Consider the following 19,172-nt stretch of genomic DNA (forward strand, 5'->3'; position numbering starts at 1 on the left):
GCCCAAGCACTTGGGCAATCTTCCACTGCTTTCCTAGGCTATAATCAGGGAGCCGAATCAGAAGTGGAGCAGTCAGGACACAAACCAGCACTCATATGGGATGTTGGCACTGTAGGTAGAGGCTTAACCTACTATGCCACAGCTCTGTACCCTGAATGAATTCTCTAAGTTTTTCTCTGTTTATTCTTTTTTCTCTGAACTTGTCTCCTTTTTCTATCTGCATTTTTATTGTATTTCTATCAGTCAAATAATAATATTTAAAGAAAGTTTTTGTAGTGATGTTTTCAAAATTAAATCATCATTTTGGTATAAATGATGTTGGCAGAATTTTTAGCAGATGATCCCAAATGCATTTATAGTCACTTGAAATTGTTTCTTCATTGCATTACTAAAGACAGTCTATTATTGTTACCCTTTAATAAAGCAATTTGACCTTGTAAATTAAGTATCATAAGTATATTCACACTCTTTAATCCAGAAGTTCACTTATCTTGAAGACATACTCTCACCAAAGAAAATTTAGATTTCCTTTTTTTTTTTTTTTTTTTTTGGACAGTGAGAGAGAGACAGAGAGAAAGGTCTTCTTTTGCCATTGGTTCACCCTCCAATGGCCGCCGCGGTAGGCGCGCTGTGGCTGGCGCACCGCGCTGATCCGATGGCAGGAGCCAGGTGCTTCTCCTGGTCTCCCATGGGGTGCAGGGCCATCCTCCACTGCACTCCCTGGCCACAGCAGAGAGCTGGCCTGGAAGAGGGGCAACCGGGACAGGATCGGTGCCCCGACCGGGACTAGAACCGGTGTGCCAGCGCCGCAAGGCAGAGGATTAGCCTAGTGAGCCGCGGCGCCAGCTGACATTTAAATTTTTTTAATTGATTACTTCATTTGAAAGGATGAGAGACACATAGAGAGAGACATCCTCCATCAGTAGTTCACTTCCCAGATGGCCTCAACAGCCAAGGCTGGGCCAGGCTGAAGTTGGGGCCAGCTCTCTGGCTGTGGCCAGTTCCAGGCCAGCTCTCTGCTGTGGCCAGGGAGTGCAGTGGAGGACGGCCCAAGTGCTTGGGCCCTGCACCCCATGGGAGACCAGGAGAAGCACCTGGCTCCTGCCATCGGATCAGCGCGGTGCACCGGCCACAGCACGCCAACCGCGGCGGCCATTGGAGGGTGAACCAACAGCAAAAGGAAGACCTTTCTCTCTGTCTCTCTCTCTCACTGTCCACTCTGCCTGTCAAAAAATTTTAAAAAATTAAAAAAAATTTAAATGTCACAATAGTGCATATACCGCTATTTATAACAGTCAATCACTAGTATCCAAATGTCCAGCAATGAAATGTAATGTGTAGTTAAACAAAATGTGGTATAGAGAACTGGATGACTATTAATATAGTCATTGATAGCATTATCAAAGACTACATAGAAACATGGCAGGAGGGGGAAAAAATGTGTGTGTACCAGAAGTACATTTTCTCAAGGTATGTATTCATTTGGACAATCTAAAGAATATACAAACATGAAAGTAGTTATATCTTAAAGTTTGTTCTTGTCTGATTTTTCAGCTCCCTACATTGTTGTATTAATAATTAAAGAGGGCTTTTCTATGTGTTGGGCTCATAAGTAACCAATACCATACTGAAGACTAAACAAAAATCTTCATGTAAATTTGTTTATAGTTACTGTTCCTTCAGAACATTATCAAGATCACTTAGTGTGTGGGTGCTTTTGGTTTTTAACAGGTACCAGTCAGTGGCCCAGACCTGGAGGGCAAGCTCCTTCATCCCCAAGCTATGAAAATTCACTCCACTCCCTGGTAAGAGCCTCTTTCAGGTCATTGCAGGCCACACAGGATTTTATGATAGTGTGGAGTTCTTTTCTCTCTCTCCTCCTTCTCTCTCTCTTTCTCTCTCTCTGCCTCCCCTCCCCCCTTCTTCTTTTTCTTCTTCTTTTTTTGTAGATCTCATGTAACAATGAAGAAACAGTAGGATAGCATTACACATGAATTCTTTGCTAACAAATGGCCTGATTTAGTTGAAAAATACAAGACACATTGAGTATGGCTTTTGCCATTTGTTCTTTGGGACATCAGGCTTCTGATGTCCGGACAGCTGGTGTTAAAATAGTGTTATGAGATTTTTGTTTCTTTGACAAATCCAGGGCTTAATTTTTCTCTAGAGTTTCAAACATATGAGAAAACTTTGAGGGAAAATGAAACAAAGGAAGGCAACAAAATCAAATCCAGCAATGCAAAATAGTTGTGTTTTGTTTTACTATTCATTATAATACTGTGTATAATTTATCACATGTCCATTAAAAAATTTAAGTGAGTATCAGTTATTTTTGTCATGACAGTGTTATTTGCCATATTTTCTTATTGAAAAAAGAATAATTATGCCAGTTATACAGGTAGAATGTTAGTTATCAAGGCTGTAGAATTATCAAACCTTCTAGGTACTCAAGTGTGAAGAATTTGTAATGTTAACTACTGTTGCTTTTGTACGCTTACATTTCTAACCCAGAATTACAAAGTATATTAAAAACAAAATAAGAATGATTTGATGGAATTCTGAATCATGCTGTTGTTCAGGTTGCAAGTAGAAATGTTCTTTTTCTGTGACTAACAGAACATTTTAAATTTAAAGAGTTTTCTTCTCATGTATTTTGCAAGCAAATATAAGCAAACTGTGCTATTTAGATGCTAACCTCGTAACCTCCATGTTAAACCCTAGCCTTCTCGTACCTTAATGCAAGTAGATCTCGCAGGTCTCCGCGTTAACTTTACTAACATGTTATGCTGATGTGCACAACAGCTATTTCCTCATCTCTTTTGGAGTTAATCTTAACCTGTGCTTTGCCTCCTGTTCTGTCTTGACTTTGCCAGAAAAATCGAGTTGAGCAGCAACTTCACGAGCATTTGCAAGATGCAATGTCCTTCTTAAAGGATGTCTGTGAGGTACTATTTCTTTTAGATGGTGCCTTTTTTGTGTTTCAGTTAATTATACTTCCCATTATCTATTTAAAATCTTCAAGCCGTACAGACTCCAAGTCTTTTAAAATCCAGCATTTGACCATTTCAGTTTTTAATAACTGTATGTAAGACAGACTTTTGTCTCTTATGTTATTGAGAGTGAGTCTTTTTAAAAGAGCTCTACTGGCATGTGCTTTTGGTTTTTAAAATTCTAATAAGTTTGTGTTTGGGGCATGTGTGTATCCACAGGAAGACTATATCATTTCTTCATTTTTGTCAAAGAATATATCTGGATGTGTTTACCATTTAAGATAGGTAGCTTTATTCAGTTAAAGTTATAACTTAAACTTGATGGATTTGAGGATCCTTCCCCGAATTGCCATCATTTAAAGATTAATTTAAAATACAGATTATCGTTTTTTAAGATAAATTATAATTGAATATCAACACAGTAGCCTTCATCTTTTGTGAAGCTAAAAAAAAAAAAAAAACCCACATAGTAAATTGGAAATTCATCTTATGAATCAAGGATTTATTTCTGAAGGTTTGAAAGTTTAGCATAGTTTTATCTTTTCTGTTGATTTGTAGTACAGGTACTTGCTTTTGAAGCTACTTGATATTACATTTTACTTGCTGTTTTCTGTAGATCCCATAGTAGGAAGCATAGTGGTTTAATGAATGTAACATATACCAGCAGTAACTTCCATATTTATTCCAATCCTTAACAGCAGTCTCGAATGGAGGATCGTTTAGACAGGCTGGATGATGCTATCCACGTGCTGCGGAACCATGCTGTGGGACCTTCCACCAGTTTGCCCGCTGGTCACAGTGATATACACAGTTTATTGGGACCATCCCATAATGCACCAATTGGAAGCCTCAATTCAAACTATGGAGGATCAAGCCTTGTTACAAGCAGTCGATCAGCCTCAATGGTAAAATAGTGTTCATGTTTTTTGTAATGATGACAAAACCCTATTGTCTTAAATAATTTTTCACAAAATTTTCGTGAAAATGGTTCTTTCACTTTGAAAGGAAGGTAAAGAGTGGTTTTTAAGAATGTCCATTACTGTCCTGTGCAGGGTCATTGCTGAGTGTTGGCCTATTAAATACTACTATGACCATGTGCAAAAAGCAGAAACTTTCTACAGAGATCATTTTAGCTTAAACTTGGATTTTTTTCCAGATGTGTAGTAATCGGCATGATAGTTTTTGCCTTGAATTAGAGACTGGAACTCTGAATAGCAAAAGTAGTAAAGCAAGAATACGTTTCAAGGATCCTGATATAAAAAAGTTGTTTATAATTTGGAACCAGCCTTCTGTTAGCTTCAGAAAGAATGTGAAACTCCAATTTATATAAGTCCAAATTTAAGCTTTATTCCTAAATGAAGCAAAAAATGGGGGACAAGTTTTAAGATTGACTATAAAAATCAAAGAAAGGAAACAATTTTAGATTAAACCCCAAAGAAAATAATTCGGTCCATCTTTTTAAAAACATGGTAATTCTTAGGGAAATAAATGGAGACTTTTACAGCCATTGACATCGAAAATTCTTTGCTTATTTTTTATCCAAATTGTCTTTTAAAGAATGAGGTTCTGATTGAGCCTGCTGTTTAACTGATACCATGTGTATACATGTTTATGGCATGATTTTTAAAGTTCGTTGCATGCTGTGAAATATTCTCCTATGAAACGGATTTCTAGCTGTCAGCCATGTGATCAAGGCTAACTCTCACCTATCATCAGAATAATTAGGTGCCCAAATGCTAAAGGCTTGTGTTCTGTAAAATAGGATTGGTTCCAGATTTTCACAGTCACATGTCAGCCAGCAATTTATATTCAGTTTGGAGTCTCCAAAGTAAACATCGAACAAAGCTGCCTGGTCTCTAAGAAAAGTATTTTCCAGCAACATGGGTGATATTTCATGCCTACGTATCTTTAACAACCAGAATTTTTTTTTTAAAGATTTATTTATTTATTTGAAAGTCAGTTACACAGAGAGAGGAGAGGCAGAGAGAGAGAGGTCTTCGATCTGTTGGTTCACTCACCAAATGGACACAATGGCCGGAGCTGTGCCAATCCAAAACCAGGAGCCAGGAGCTTCTTCCGGGTCTCCCACATGGAAGCAGGGGCCCAAGCACTACTACTGCTTACCCAGGGTTAGAAGTGGAGCAGGACTCAAACCAGTGCCAGTTTGGGATGCCGCCGTTGCAGGCAGCAGGCAGCAGCTTAACCTTCTATACCACCATGCTGGCCTCTCCCATCCTTTAAAAAATTTTTTTTTCACAATTTATTTATTTGAGAGGCAGAGTTACAGACAGGGAGAGACAGAGAGAGGTCCTCCATCCACTGATTGACTCTCCAGTTGGCTGCAGTGGCCGGAACTGGGCTGATCTGAAGCCAGGAGTTTTTTCTGGGTCTCCCACATGAGTGCAGAGGCCCAAGACCATCCTTAGCTGCTTTTCCCAGGGCATCAGCAGGGAGCTAGATCAAAAGTGGAGCAGCCAGAACTCAAACCATCATCCATATGGGATGGCGGAGCCTCTGGTTGCTGGCCCTGAGTTTATCTGCTTTTATTATTCCCTCATGTATTTTGTTCATTGATCATGAATTATCTTATTTGACAAAGAATTACTTTCCATTTTATGTCTTAACTATAGAGATGTTTATTTTTCCTGTTTTCATATAACTTTAACTTTACAGAAATACTTTTTCCTGTTTTCATATAAAATAATATTTGCTTTAGGCTCCTAAAAACGGAGGTTGCATTATCAAAATTACAAAATGACCACAGAAATTTCAATTCATCAATAATTCTGTATCACCATATGAATTTTGTGGGAACAAGGGCAGGCATTGTGGCCTTGAGTAAAGCTGCTACCTGTGACACTGGCATCACATACGGGCACCAGTTCGAGTCTTAGGTTCTCCACTTCCAATCCAGTTCCCTGCTAATGTCCTGTAGGACTAGCAGAAGATGGCCCACATGGAGACCTGAAAGAAGCTCCTGGCTCCTGGCTTTGGCCTGCCTCTGCCCTGGCTGTTACAGCCATTTGGGGAATGAACCAGCAGATGAATGATCTCTCTCTCCCTCCACCTCTCCCTTTCTCTCCTATCTCTGACTTTCTAATAAACAAAATAACGCTTGGGAACAAGCATTTAGCAATTAAGATGCCTGCCTCTCAAATCAAAGCCTGGGTTTACTTCCTTGCCCCAACTCCTGACTCCAGCTTCCCAAATCTTGGGAAGCTATGGTGGTGATGGCTCAAGTAGTTGGGTTTCTGCACCCATGTGGAAGACCTGGGATTGAGTTTCTAACTCCCAGCTTCAGCCCTGGCCCAACGCCAGCCCTAGCCCAAGCCGTTGCAGGCATTTACAGAGTGAACCAGAAGATAGGAATTGTCCCTGTGTCTGCCTTTCTCTTTGTGTCTCTGTGCTTCTCAAATAAATAAAAATGGAAATTGTAAAATTAGCTTTTTTTTAATCCAAATATTCTTCTTCGTGTACACTCCCAATTATTTATTTATTTATTTATTTGAAAGGCAGAGTAATCAGGGAGGTGGGGGAGACAGAGACAGTGATCCTCTGGTTCACTCCCCAAATGACTGCAGTAGCCCAGACTGGGGCAGGCTGAAGCCAAAAACCTGGAACTCTATCTTGGTCTTCCACATGGGTGGGTGACAGGGACCCAAGTAACTTGGGCTATCTTCAGTTGTCTTCCCAGGTTCATTAGTAGGGAGCTGGGTTGGAAGCAAAACAGCTGAGACTTGAATCACCTCTCCAATACAGGATGTGTTGTTGGTGGCAGCTTAACCTGCTGGACCACAATGCTGGCCCCAAGACTAGCTTCTTTTAAACATATATTTTCATCATTCCATTTATTTCTTGCAGAGAGTAGAATTATTCTGATAAACATAAAACTTCACAGAACATTCAGATAACATTTTTGTTATAATGGAATTTTTGCTGATGGGCATTAATATAGGTAAGCATACTTGTTGGATTTAAATGTGATATTGCTTTCTCCCTTAGCATGTAGAAAAGTATACTTTTTCTATAAAAGACCAGAAAGTAAATACTTTCATTTTTGAAGGCTGCCTGGTCTGTGTCACAGCTGCTTAGCGTTGACATTGTAACATGAAAACATCTATGGACAATATGAAAACAAATGGGTATGGCTGCATTGCAGTAAAATTATATTTACCAAAATGCACTTCTTTATTTATTTAAAAAAAAAAAAAAGTAGGACAAGATTTAGCCATGAGCCATACTTTGCCAGCTCATGATTTAGAATATAAATTGGCATGGGTAAAAGGGGTCAGGTATGCTTTTTCATTTTCTTGGGTTCTATAATTTTTTTCTTATTTTGTTTTAATAAATAATTTGGGGGTTTTATTGAAGTCATTGGAGTATTAGAGTGGAGTCAGGATGTTCTGGGGTATAAGAATTGGAGTTGATGGCAAGGAGAAAGTAATAACAAAAGTTCAACTCCCAGCCTATAGAACAAACACATCAGTGAACAGCTACTTGTAGTATAAAATCTGCTTGGACATACTTTAAAACTGTCATTTGAGAAAATAGCTCTGTTTTTTGAGAACCTCTGTCTACATTGTTTTTCATTCCAACAAGACTAAGCCAGTAAGATCATGTACAACTGATAGTATTGTGTTATAGTTTAAATAAATGGTATTTTTTGATTGTTCCAGAAATGGACTTTTATTTCTAGAGTTTATTTATTTATTTGAGAGGCAGAATTTCAGACAGAGAGAGGGAGAGAGAGAGAGAAAGATCTTCCATCCGCTGGTTCACTCCCCAAATGGCCACAACGGCCAGAGCTGGGCCAGTCCTAAGCCGGGAGCTGGGAGCCTCTTCCAGATCTCCCACTTGGGCCATCTTACACTGCTTTCCCATGCCATGACAGAGAGCTGGATCAGAAGAAAAGCAGCCAGAGCTGGAACTGGTGCCCACATGGGTTGCCGGCGCCGCAGGCAGAGGCTTAATCTGCTACACCACAGCATTAGCCCCAGAAATGGACTTTTATATTTTACCTCAAGGTGATAAAACTATCACCTGCCAAAAATATGTCTACAAGATACCAAAATACCAAAAAATCTTAATTTTGACTATTGTTTCCTTTAGCTGGACATTCTTGATGAGCATCAGTTAAATGAGGTTTCAGAGGCCAGCGCTCTGGCACAGAGGGCTAACGCCCTGGCCTGAAGTGCCGGCATCCCATATGGGCACCGGTTCTAGTCCTGGCTGCTCCACTTCTGGTAAAGCTCTCTGCTATGGCCTGGGAAAGCAGTGGAAGATGGCCCAACTACCTGGCCCCCTGCACTCGCATGGGAGACCCAGAAGAAGCTCCTGGCTCCTGGCTTCAGATTGACGCAGCTCTGGCTGTTGCGGCCAATTGGGGAGTGAACCATCGGATGGAGGACTTATCTCTCTCTCTGCCTCTCCTCTCTCTGTGTAACTCTTTCAAATAAAAAAAAAAAATTTCTTTTAAAAAAATGAGGTTTCAATCATAGAAGGCTTTTAACATTTTTAACTACCTAATATACATAAAAATTAAATTTCCCTGAAAGATAATGATATATTGAAGAAAAGAAAGTAGGGAATGGGTAATTCATGTTCTTTTTGTGTAATTATTGTAGCCAGACTTGCATCTTTTAGTAATTTTGAGTGGTGTTACCACTTTCCTGTACTTCATTTCCTACTCCATTTCAAGTTTTGTTGTATTTCTCTATATTTGCTTAAGCAAATGTAAAACTTAGAACTTTTTGTCAAATACCATCAGTATGTGATACTAATATATCCTTTAAATTTTAAAGCAAAATCACTGCTTTTGAACTATTAAAATTTTGTCATTTGGCTTTAGTTTTGTTCCCACTCATCTAGTTAAGAGGAAAGTAAACTTTTGGAATAAACTGTTGACAGAATGAAAAATATGTTAACTGGCAAACTGAAAATTGAATAATTAATTTCATTTGAGCATTAAAGATCTCAGCAGTATAAAGTTACTGTATTTGAGTAGCTAGGTTCAACAACTCCATGATAGCACTTAAAACAAAAAGTCCTCGTTCATACAGTGATTTCAGCTTCAGACCAAAACTAAATGAAGTCAGATAGAATTTTTTTGCACTAATGGAAGCTTGATGCAGATCTTTAAAAATCCTTGTTTATTTTACCAGCATGGTATAAAATCCCATGATGTCTTTTGATTTCATTGTTATGTGTCCTAAGGAAATTTAATCAAGGCATTTTTCTTAATTTTTTAAAAGTTTCTTGGAGTTTTTTTATTGTTTAATCTGTTGTAGTAGTAGTATAGTATTCTTGTTATGAGACCATAGTAAGAAATGTTAAATTGCAGAATTTAAAACTACTTACATAATGATTTAAAATGTCTGTTTTCCAAATTCTGAAGCAGTTAGAGAAACTTTTTTTCTTAGTTTTAAGAGACTTAAGATTGTTGTTAACAGGAGTCACTACACTAACTTTCCATGCAGGACCTCTGTCCTCAAAGACTTGATTTATAATTACATCTAAGTGCTCACCAAAGATATATCATTCTTAGGTGCTTCTTTAAAGTTAATTAAGTTTCTAAAAAATAAAGAAATTAATTTCAAGATGCGATGACTTTGAACAACCCTTGTCTCCACTGTTGAGGAACCGTTTATTTTTTGTTTTGTTTTTTATACCAATTTGTGAACTCTTTATTTAATATATAGCTGGTCTTCTGTGTATAAAGTTAATAAAAAATGTATCTTAGTGGAGAATGGGACTGGGAATGGGAGAGGGAGAAGGAAGAGGAGGGGTGGGAGTGTGGGTGGAAAGGCTGGTATGATGGAAAAAATCACTATATTCCTAAAGTTGTACTTATGAAATGCATGAAGTTTGTATTCCTTAAGTAAAAGTTTTCTTTGGGGTGGGGGGGAAGAAGATTGTTGTTAAGGACTTAACAGGCAATTTTATTCAAAATTACCTCAGCTTTTTTTTTTTTTTTTTTTTTTTTTGACAGGCAGAGTGGACAGTGAGAGAGAGACAGAGAGAAAGAGAAAGGTCTTCCTTTTGCCATTGGTTCACCCTCCAGTGGCCGCCGCGGTAGCTGCACTGCGGCCGGCGCACTGCACCAATCCGATGGCAGGAGCCAGGTGCTTCTCCTGGTCTCCCATGGGGTGCAGGGCCCAAGGACTTGGGCCATCCTCCACTGCACTCCCTGGCCACAGCAGAGAGCTGGCCTGGAAGAGGGGCAACCGGGACAGGATCGGTGCCCCGACCAGGACTAGAACCCGGTGTGCCGGCGCTGCAAGGCGGAGGATTAGCCTAGTGAGCCGCGGCGCCGGCCTACCTCAGCATTTTTGTCACTTATCAGAATAAGTATAGAGTCATTTAACTTTCCACTTGGGCAACACTTGATTTTTGTACTAGAGATGTATATACTGTAGAAGCTATGCATCTATGTTTCAACTGAATAGAAGAACTTTCCTTTTAACTACTTATTCATTACTTCTGACCATGTTTTCCTAAAAGTACCATTTTTGTAAAACTTTATTAAGATCATATAACAGTGCTTTTTAAGGGTTTTGGTAACATATTAAAGTGGCATTTTTTTAAAGTTTAAAAATCATAGAGGTTATACATTTTGGAAATATCATTTAAGAGGAAACAAAACAAGTAAAATATTATCAATTTTCTAGCTTAAAACCCTACTTCAGATAAAAAACGACTTCAGGCTAGGCAGGACATAAAGATCATTTAATTAGTCTATAGATTAATGATGATTAATTTAAATCATTAGCATTCAGTGAATAGTGCAAATTAAACAAATTATTAGAATAGAATTCAGAATCAGAGGAATTCATGCTGAGTACTTTTCAGTCTGTTCCTTAATTCACAAGACCTCTTATTCATCAACTAATTAGATTTAACATTTTTTTTTCATTGTGAGTGCTAAAGCTATTGGCCAATTTCAGTGAAAGCAAGTTTCTTGTTGGGTGCTCCCACAAAAGCAATACCATACACAGATTGTGAAGATTCAGAATACAGGATGATGTCATTTAATGGGATGGCACTTTTATTCTGAAATGAAACTCTCTATAATAATTGGAATATAGAGCATAGCAAGCTGGGTTTGCCTTTGCCTGCTACTCTCCCAATAGCAGCAGCCTGTCAGCTGTATGCTAACGAAGTGAACAATTAAACAGGGCCCTATCTGGCTGGCCTCACAGGCTCTGGGCTTAGACAAAGAACTGTTTATACACCTGTTGTGTATGTAGACAGAGCCATTTCAATGTGGAACTGCAGATTAAAGGAAGGGACATGGGAGCCAGGGTGAGCAAGGGTTAAAGAGAATTATAAGAACTGTGAAAGTCAAATTCTCCAGAAAATATATGAGGGCAATTTGCAAGGGGAATCAAGTTACAAAGAAAAAATTCCTGCTAACTTCATTAACGTGAAAAACTCCAGACTTCAAGCTTTCTGCTAGTCTTAGACCATTTTTAAAGGGTTATATTTTTGCTGTTTGTGCCAATTAAATTTTTTCCTTTGGAGGTCAATCATTTGTAGGTTGGTGTGAAAAAAAAAAAAATACTTACTTTGTAGTCTTCCATAAAAGCAAAAATATGTGCTGGTGTTTTCATCTCAAAATAAATGAAACATTTCTGAATCTCCTTAAAGGAAAGGCAAAAATCTCTAAGATTTGTCCTTTAGATAATGATTCTATGTGTGCCAAGCTTTTCATCAGAAAGGAGGAGGTAGAACATTTTTTTTGTTATAAGTTTCAGAAAAATCAAAGAATTGTTTGTATTATTGAAATAAAAGGAAATCAGAATTCAGCAGATGCATCATCACTTAAATGAGTGAAAATTGATTTTTACTCTTTAGTCATATCTTCCAGAGCTGTAAACTGTTTCACATGTGTAATATATAACAAAGACATATATAAGCGTATGTGACAAAATTTTTAATTTTAAAAGGCTTTAAATTACTTGGTTTAATAGTTCAAAAAACTAGGTAAGAGCAGAATTAACACATAGCAAAGATCATAAGAAGCTTAAACTCTACATTGTTATAAACAAACATTAAAATCTTAGCTTTTGCTTTGTCCTGTGATTTTTTTTTTTTTTTTAGCCAACTGTTCTGGTGCTGTTTTCTATTTAGAATAGACCTAGGCTTTTAAGGTTTCAGAGAATTTGCAGCTATATATTATGTTTATCCCATATTTATATTTATAAAATGGGATTTTGAACTGACCTTCCTCTTACATCATTAAGAAGTTCCTAGTTAGCAAGAAAACACCCTAAAGTGTTAAAAATGAAAATGAAATGATGTCCTTGATGTGATTTCATGAAACTTTTTTTTAATTCTCTCTTAAATACAATTTTTTTTTTTTTTTTGACAGAGGGGATAGTGAGAGAGAGACAGAGAGAAAGGTCTTCCTTTTTGTCGTTGGTTCACCCTCCAATGGCCGCTGCGGCCGGCGCATCTTGCTGATCCGAAGCCAGGAGCCAGGTGCTTCTCCTGGTCTCCCATGGGGTGCAGGGCCCAAGCACTTGGGCCATCCTCCACTGCCTTCCCGGGCCATAGCAGAGAGCTGGCCTGGAAGAGGGGCAACCAGAATAGAGTCCGGCACCCCAACCGGGACTAAAACCTGGTGTGCCGGCGCCACAAGGCGGAGGATTAGCCTGTTAAGCCACGGCGCCAGCCTCTTAAATACAATTTTCACAGTCCTCCTCTTCTTTAGGTTTTTTTTATTATTTCTTTTTTTTTTTTTTTTTTTAACATTTCTCTTGGGTTTGTGTGTGGGAAAGAGAGCACGTCAGATAGAGTGAGCCCCCATCTGCTGGTTCACGCTCTCTGTGAGCCAGGGATGAAGCCAGGAGTGAGGAATTCAATTCACACGAGTGGCAGAAACCCAGTAACTTGAGTTACCACTGCTGCCTCCCAAGATTGTCATTAGCAAAGAGGGTTAAGAGTCAGGAGCCAGAGCCAGAGCCAGGCATGGAACCCAGGCACGGTGATAATATGTGTGAACATCTTAACCACTGAGCTGAAACTCAGCCCCTTCACTAATTCTTCAGATTTTCTTTAAATTTTGGGGGAAGAAAGCCCACACAGGGGTGGAAGCCTGCCATAGTTTGTGGTCCCTTCCCAGCTTTAAGAATTTGATTCTAAGCCGGCGCCGCGGCTCAATAGGCTAATCCTCCGCCTAGCGGCGCCGGCACACCGGGTTCTAGTCCTGGTCGGGGTGCCGGATTCTGTCCCGGTTGCCCCTCTTCCAGGCCAGCTCTCTGCTGTGGCCAGGGAGTGTAGTGGAGGATGGTCCAGGTACTTGGGCCCTGCACCCCATGGGAGACCAGGAGAAGCACCTGGCTCCTGCCATCGGATCAGCACGGTGCGCCGGCCGTGGCGGCCATTGGAGGGTGAACCAATGGCAAAGGAAGACCTTTCTCTCTGTTTCTCTCTCTCACTGTCCACTCTGCCTGTCAAAAAATTAAAAAAAAAAAAAAAAAGAATTTGATTCTAATGCATGATGCACTTAGGTGGTGTTGAAAAGGTCTTCTTGGCCGGCGCCGTGGCTCAACAGGCTAATCCTCCGCCTTGCGGCGCCGGCACACCGGGTTCTAGTCCCGGTCGGGGCACCGATCCTGTCCCGGTTGCCCCTCTTCCAGGCCAGCTCTCTGCTGTGGCCAGGGAGTGCAGTGGAGGATGGCCCAAGTGTTTGGGCTCTGCACCCCATGGGAGACCAGGATAAGTACCTGGCTCCTGCCATCGGAACAGCGCGGTGCGCCGGCCGCAGCGCGCTACCGCGGCGGCCATTGGAGGGTGAACCAACGGCAAAAGGAAGACCTTTCTCTCTGTCTCTCTCTCTCTCACTGTCCACTCTGCCTGTCAAAAAAAAAGAAAAGGTCTTCTTGATATCTAAGTGGCAGTGACATAAATAATTCTCAGCAATGGCTAATCCTCAGATAATTTTTAAAGTATCTTAAGTGGATTTTTAAAAACATTAGAGGCCAGCACTATGGTCAGCAGGTTAGGCTGCCGTCTGCATTGCCAGCAACTCATGTGAGCGCTGATTCAAGTACGAACTGCTCAGCTTCTGATCGAGCTCCCTGCTGATGTGCCAGGGAAAGCAGCAGAGGATGGCCCAAGTGCTTGGGCCCCTGCACTCACTTGAGAGACCCAAAAGAAGCTCCTGGCTCCCAGCTTCAAATTGGCCTAGCTCTGGCTGTTGCAGCTATTTGGGGAGTGACCAGCGGATGGAAGATCTCTTTCTTTCTTTCTTTATTTCTCTCTCTCTCGATAGATAGATAGATAGATAGATAGATACAGATATAGATATAGAGAGATAGATATCTCTATAGAGAGAAATATATTTATATATTTATTATATATATTATACATTTGAATGGCAAAGTTATATATAACTTTTATATATGTATAAGTTATATATAAGTTATATATATAAAACTTTGCCTTTCAAATAAATAAGCCTTTTTTAAGAAATGCTTTAAAGATAAGGATAAAGGAAAAAGACACATTTCTTAGAAATTGTGGTGGAGAAACTGATACATTCCAATCAGATCCACTGCCAAATAGCCTACATTGCCTAAAACTTAGCTTAGGTTCCTCTTGTTTAGCTTGTAGGAAACCAAAGGATAAAGTTGTATGGGCATATTTATGGCTATGAAGGCGAACTCCATACAAACTCATGGGAGATAAAAGCTACATTAATTACTCAAGAGGGACTTAAAGCTTGACAATTTACTCAGATTGAAGGATTTAAACAGTGGTTTTGGGGCCAGCACTATGGCTCAGTGGGTTAAAGCCCTGGCCACCTTATGGGTGTTGGTTCTAGTCCCAACTAGGCTGCTCCTCTTCTGATCCAGCTCTCTGCTATGGCCTGGGAGAGCAGTAAAAGATGGTCCAAGTTCTTGGACCCCTGCACCCATGTGGGAGATCCGGAAGAAGCTCCTAGCTCCTGGCTTCGGATCAGCACAGCTCTGGCTGTTGTGGCTATCTGGGGAGTGAACCAGAGGATGGAAGACCTCTCTCTCTGTCTCTACCTCTCTCTCTGTCTCTACCTCTCTCTGTAACTCTGTCTTTCAAATAAATAAAAATAAATCTTTAAAAAAAGAAAACAGTTGTTTTCATGTATTACTCCAGGCAATAAACCTATTTAATTAAAGGTTATTCTTCTAGTTGATATGTCTGCTACTGTTCTAATAAAAAGCTTCATCTGTAACAAGTTTTTCTAAAACCACTGCAGTATCTCAGTGCCTGGTAATGTTTCATACTTTACCCTGCTACTTCAAGTTAACTGTAACTTATGTGAATTTTGTTAAAGCTGAGAATAAAATATGTGGCAGTTTTGTTGCCTAGCAATGCAAAACTTTTTTAAAATTTATCTTAATTTTGTATAGCTTTTGCTTCTCTTTATACATTTTGGTGGAGAGACTAGAATAATGAACAACATACTATATTATTTTAGGGGTGGGAGTATCAGAGTTAGATAAATACTGTTCTTGGAATATTGCAGTGTTTTGTTAAATACAAGTTTGTGAACACTTTAGTGTATTTGGGTGGCATAGAATCAATAATAAACCCTAGAATAAATAGTGCTTTATGGCGTATAGGCTGCTTTGTCTGCATTACATCTTTCTGTCTTCTCACAACAACCCTCTGTAAGATTTAAAACCTGAAAGCTAACATTTCATTTTTTTTAAAAAGTGACATTTTGGTTTGATTAGAAGATATTTACTATCAAGTATTTTGACATTCCCTTCAAAACTCAGAAAAGTAGCATCTTTAAAAAGTTACTAAATTCAGAGGAGTGAGGATACTGTCTGCTCTATTATTCTTTTACTACAGTAAAAGAATTTGGGCAGTTAATGCCCTCAACTCTCATGATCTTTTTTGTGTCTGTTTTGCTTTAGGTTGGAACTCATCGAGAAGATTCTGTCAGTCTCAATGGCAATCATTCAGTCTTGTCTAGTACTGTTACTGCCTCAAACACAGACCTGAACCACAAAACACAAGAAAATTATAGAGGTAACTATATATTGCAGGTTTTCAGTAGTAATGCAGACAGAGATACCATCTGCAACACTGTCACCTTTCTCACAGCCATACTTATGTCTGTGAATCAAAAGTCTTCTTAGGTGGGGGAATTCCAAATGGTAGTTTTACTACATGACTGTGAATGGTGAACATGCAAGGCACCATTTGGTCCACTTGACTAGGTGAGGGAACTTCAAGAAGTTCATGGAAACATAATTTAAACATGTTTATTTTGATGCACAAGTTTTGAAATGCATAGTTGTTTTATAATACATATTTTCCATGAACACTATGAGGACCCCTCTTAAATGCTTACTGATGGATAGAACCACTTAGAAACCATTGTTCAGTATTTAGTGGTTGGTATCTACTGCTGCAGCTTCTGTTAAGTCTCTCTTCCTTAAATCATTTTCCCAGGGCCAACACTGTGGTGTAGTAGATAAAGCTGCCTCTTGCAACATGGGCATCCTGTATGGGCACCAGTTTAAGTCCTAACTATTCCACTTCCAATCCAACTCCTGCTAACAGCCTGAGAAAAACAGTGGAAGATGGCCCAAGTGTTTTGAGTACCTGCCACCCTCATGGGAGACCCAGATGAAACTGCTGGCTCCTGTCTTCAGCCTGTCCCAGCCCTGACGGTTGTGGCCATCTGTGGGGTATACTAGCAGATGGAGGACCTCTATCTCTCGATCTGTCTCTCCCCCTCTCTGTAACTCTGACTTTAAAATAAATAAATAAATCTTTAAAAAAGAATCACTTTCCCTCATAAGTGAGACTTAATGGTCCCTAGAGGCAGTGAGAAAGGTATTTCAGAGTATAATTCTGAGTGGTAGTAGCTATTATTTTGGAGATCCTAATCTAGTTAGGTATAAAATTTTTTATTAAAAGTAAATTGATCAGTGTTACTATAGAGCATATAAATAAGTAAAAATACATAGGCAATAGTTAAGATCACCAAAATAAAGTTCTAACATTTATATTTAATCTTACTGCCTATTTTATTGTGCTTATCATGGAAAATGTCATTTATTTCTTTTACCTTAACCACATCTTAGAAGTTTCTGAAATGTGTCAAATTTTTCATACTCTGTTCATTTAATAAATGCTGCTGAAAGTGAGCATTAGACTAATCATCAGGATATCAGGCTTATTCTTTTAAATACAAATGCTATAAAAATTACACAAAAAATTGTGGACATGTTCTTTACAGCTTTAAATTGTATACTTTAATACATTCTCCCTCATAGCCCTGTAACAACTAAAGGTATTTACCATTTAAAACACTTTTTACTGTCTGATCATTTATTTTATCTCTCCTTTGCCTTTTTGTTAGGTGGCTTGCAAAGTCAGTCTGGAACTGTTGTTCCCACAGAAATCAAGACTGAAAACAAAGAGAAGGATGAAAATCTTCATGAACCTCCTTCATCAGATGACATGAAATCAGATGATGAATCCTCACAAAAAGATATCAAGGTCTCATCTAGAGGCAGAACAAGGTATTTGCTAGTATCCAGATACTAATTTCATTCATTTGACTTGGGTGAAAATTGCATTTATTAACTAACTGCTAGCCATGTTCTAGATACTGTGTTGGGATTTTTAATGTATTTTTACCTCATTTAATCCTCACAGCATCCTGCTAGAGAGGCATGTGAAGGTTTGATTCCAGAGTTATGTTTCCTATTGTACCATAGCATTTTAGGGTCTACATATAAAGCAACTTCCCTGAAGTTGCCTGCAATTAGAGAATTAGAAGAATAAATACCTAAAACAAGTTAAGTAGTGTTGTATAGACTTTTAGATACATTCAGTCAATAAATGTTGGACTGTGTTAATTAAGGGCTAAGTATATGGTCAGATTCTAATACAGTATTTAAATCAAGGGTCGGCAAAGTATGACCCATGGGCCAGTGAAGCTGCAAACTATTTTCATAAATAAAATAACTAAATAGGCATGCTACCACTCCCAATTCATAGCCACAGACATGTTGTCTATGTCTACTTCAAGTTACATTGGCAGATTTGAGTAGCTGCCAGAAAGACTGTTCTCCCCAGAAGTCTGAAAAGATTTACCATCTAGCCCTTTACAGAAAAAGCTTGCTGACTCCAGATTTAACCAGTAATTTGAGGAAAGCATGAAAAAAAGAAAGTGCTCCACGGAGACTGTGTTGTCAGGGAAAGTTTTCTAGAAACTAGACTTGACTTGCTTTGAAGTATGGATATAGACACAATGTACATTGTTTAAAATGGTTTCCAGGTTCATCCTTCAGATTTTTCTTCTGTTTCTTCATTAAAATTAGATGATTTAATATTCAAGCATATTTCAAAATGTTCATAGAAAAAGGTAAATTTATTTTGGTGCAAAAAAATCCATGCATACTTTTCTCATAATACCCTTTTTCCATAATTTTTGAAGTACTTTATTTATAGTATATGTTTCTTGATATACAAGAATATTTCAAAGTGGAATTAAAAGTGTGCATTTTCTATGAACTTTTTAAGAACTTCATTTATCAACGATATGCACATTTCACATATAGATATTTACATTTAAAACGTTGTCTTTGTGTTGAATTATGGTGCAGAAGAAATTATAGTGAGATGCCAGATACAACTAAAAGAATCAGCATAATCTTTTCTGCCATTCACATTCTTAAAAGGTGTTCTTCTGCCTTTGAGCATTCTAGTTTTTGTTTGTTTTTTAAAGATTCGTTCGTTTACTTGAAAGGCAGAGTTACAGAGAGGCAGGGGGGTGGCGAGGGGGGGATCTTCTCTTTGCTGGTTCACTCCCCAAATGGCTTCAATGGCCAGAGCTGGTCCTTTCTGAAGCCAGGAGCTTCTTCCAGTGTCCCACATGGGTGTAAGGGCCCAAGGACTTGGGCCATCTTCTACTGCTTTCCCAGGCCATAGCAGAGAGCTGGATGGGAAGTAGAGCAGCTGGGACTCAAACCGGCGCTCATATGGGATGCTGGCATGCAGCCCAGGGCTTTAACCCACTGCGCCACAGCGCCAGCCCCTAAAGAGGTTTTAAAATTCAATTATATTGGGGCCCCTACTCCACTTCTGATCCACCTTTCTGCTAATGCATCTGGATGGCAGTGAAAGATGGCTGAAGTATTTAGCCCCTGCCACCTATATAGGAGGCTAGGATGG

At 39.1% G+C, this 19,172-nt stretch overlaps 1 protein-coding gene across 8 annotated transcripts in view; it reads left to right on the forward strand.

Annotated features, from left to right (window-relative positions):
• TCF12 (transcription factor 12) overlaps positions 1-19,172 on the forward strand; it is a 414,455-nt gene that overhangs the window by 371,606 nt on the left and 23,677 nt on the right. For 6 of the 8 annotated variants that reach the window (XM_062205989.1, XM_062205988.1, XM_062205991.1 and 3 more), the window contains 4 exons: positions 1,732-1,805; positions 3,689-3,895; positions 15,896-16,010; positions 17,353-17,515. In XM_062205989.1, the coding sequence (XP_062061973.1) occupies positions 1,732-1,805; positions 3,689-3,895; positions 15,896-16,010; positions 17,353-17,515 (559 nt within the window). Of the gene's footprint in view, positions 1-1,731; positions 1,806-2,873; positions 2,946-3,688; positions 3,896-15,895; positions 16,011-17,352; positions 17,516-19,172 lie in introns of all 8 variants that reach the window. The other 2 variants (XM_062205994.1, XM_062205990.1) reach the window with 2 other exon arrangements.

Source organism: Lepus europaeus, chromosome 11 (assembly GCF_033115175.1).
Source record: "Lepus europaeus isolate LE1 chromosome 11, mLepTim1.pri, whole genome shotgun sequence".
Taxonomy (NCBI): domain Eukaryota; kingdom Metazoa; phylum Chordata; class Mammalia; order Lagomorpha; family Leporidae; genus Lepus; species Lepus europaeus.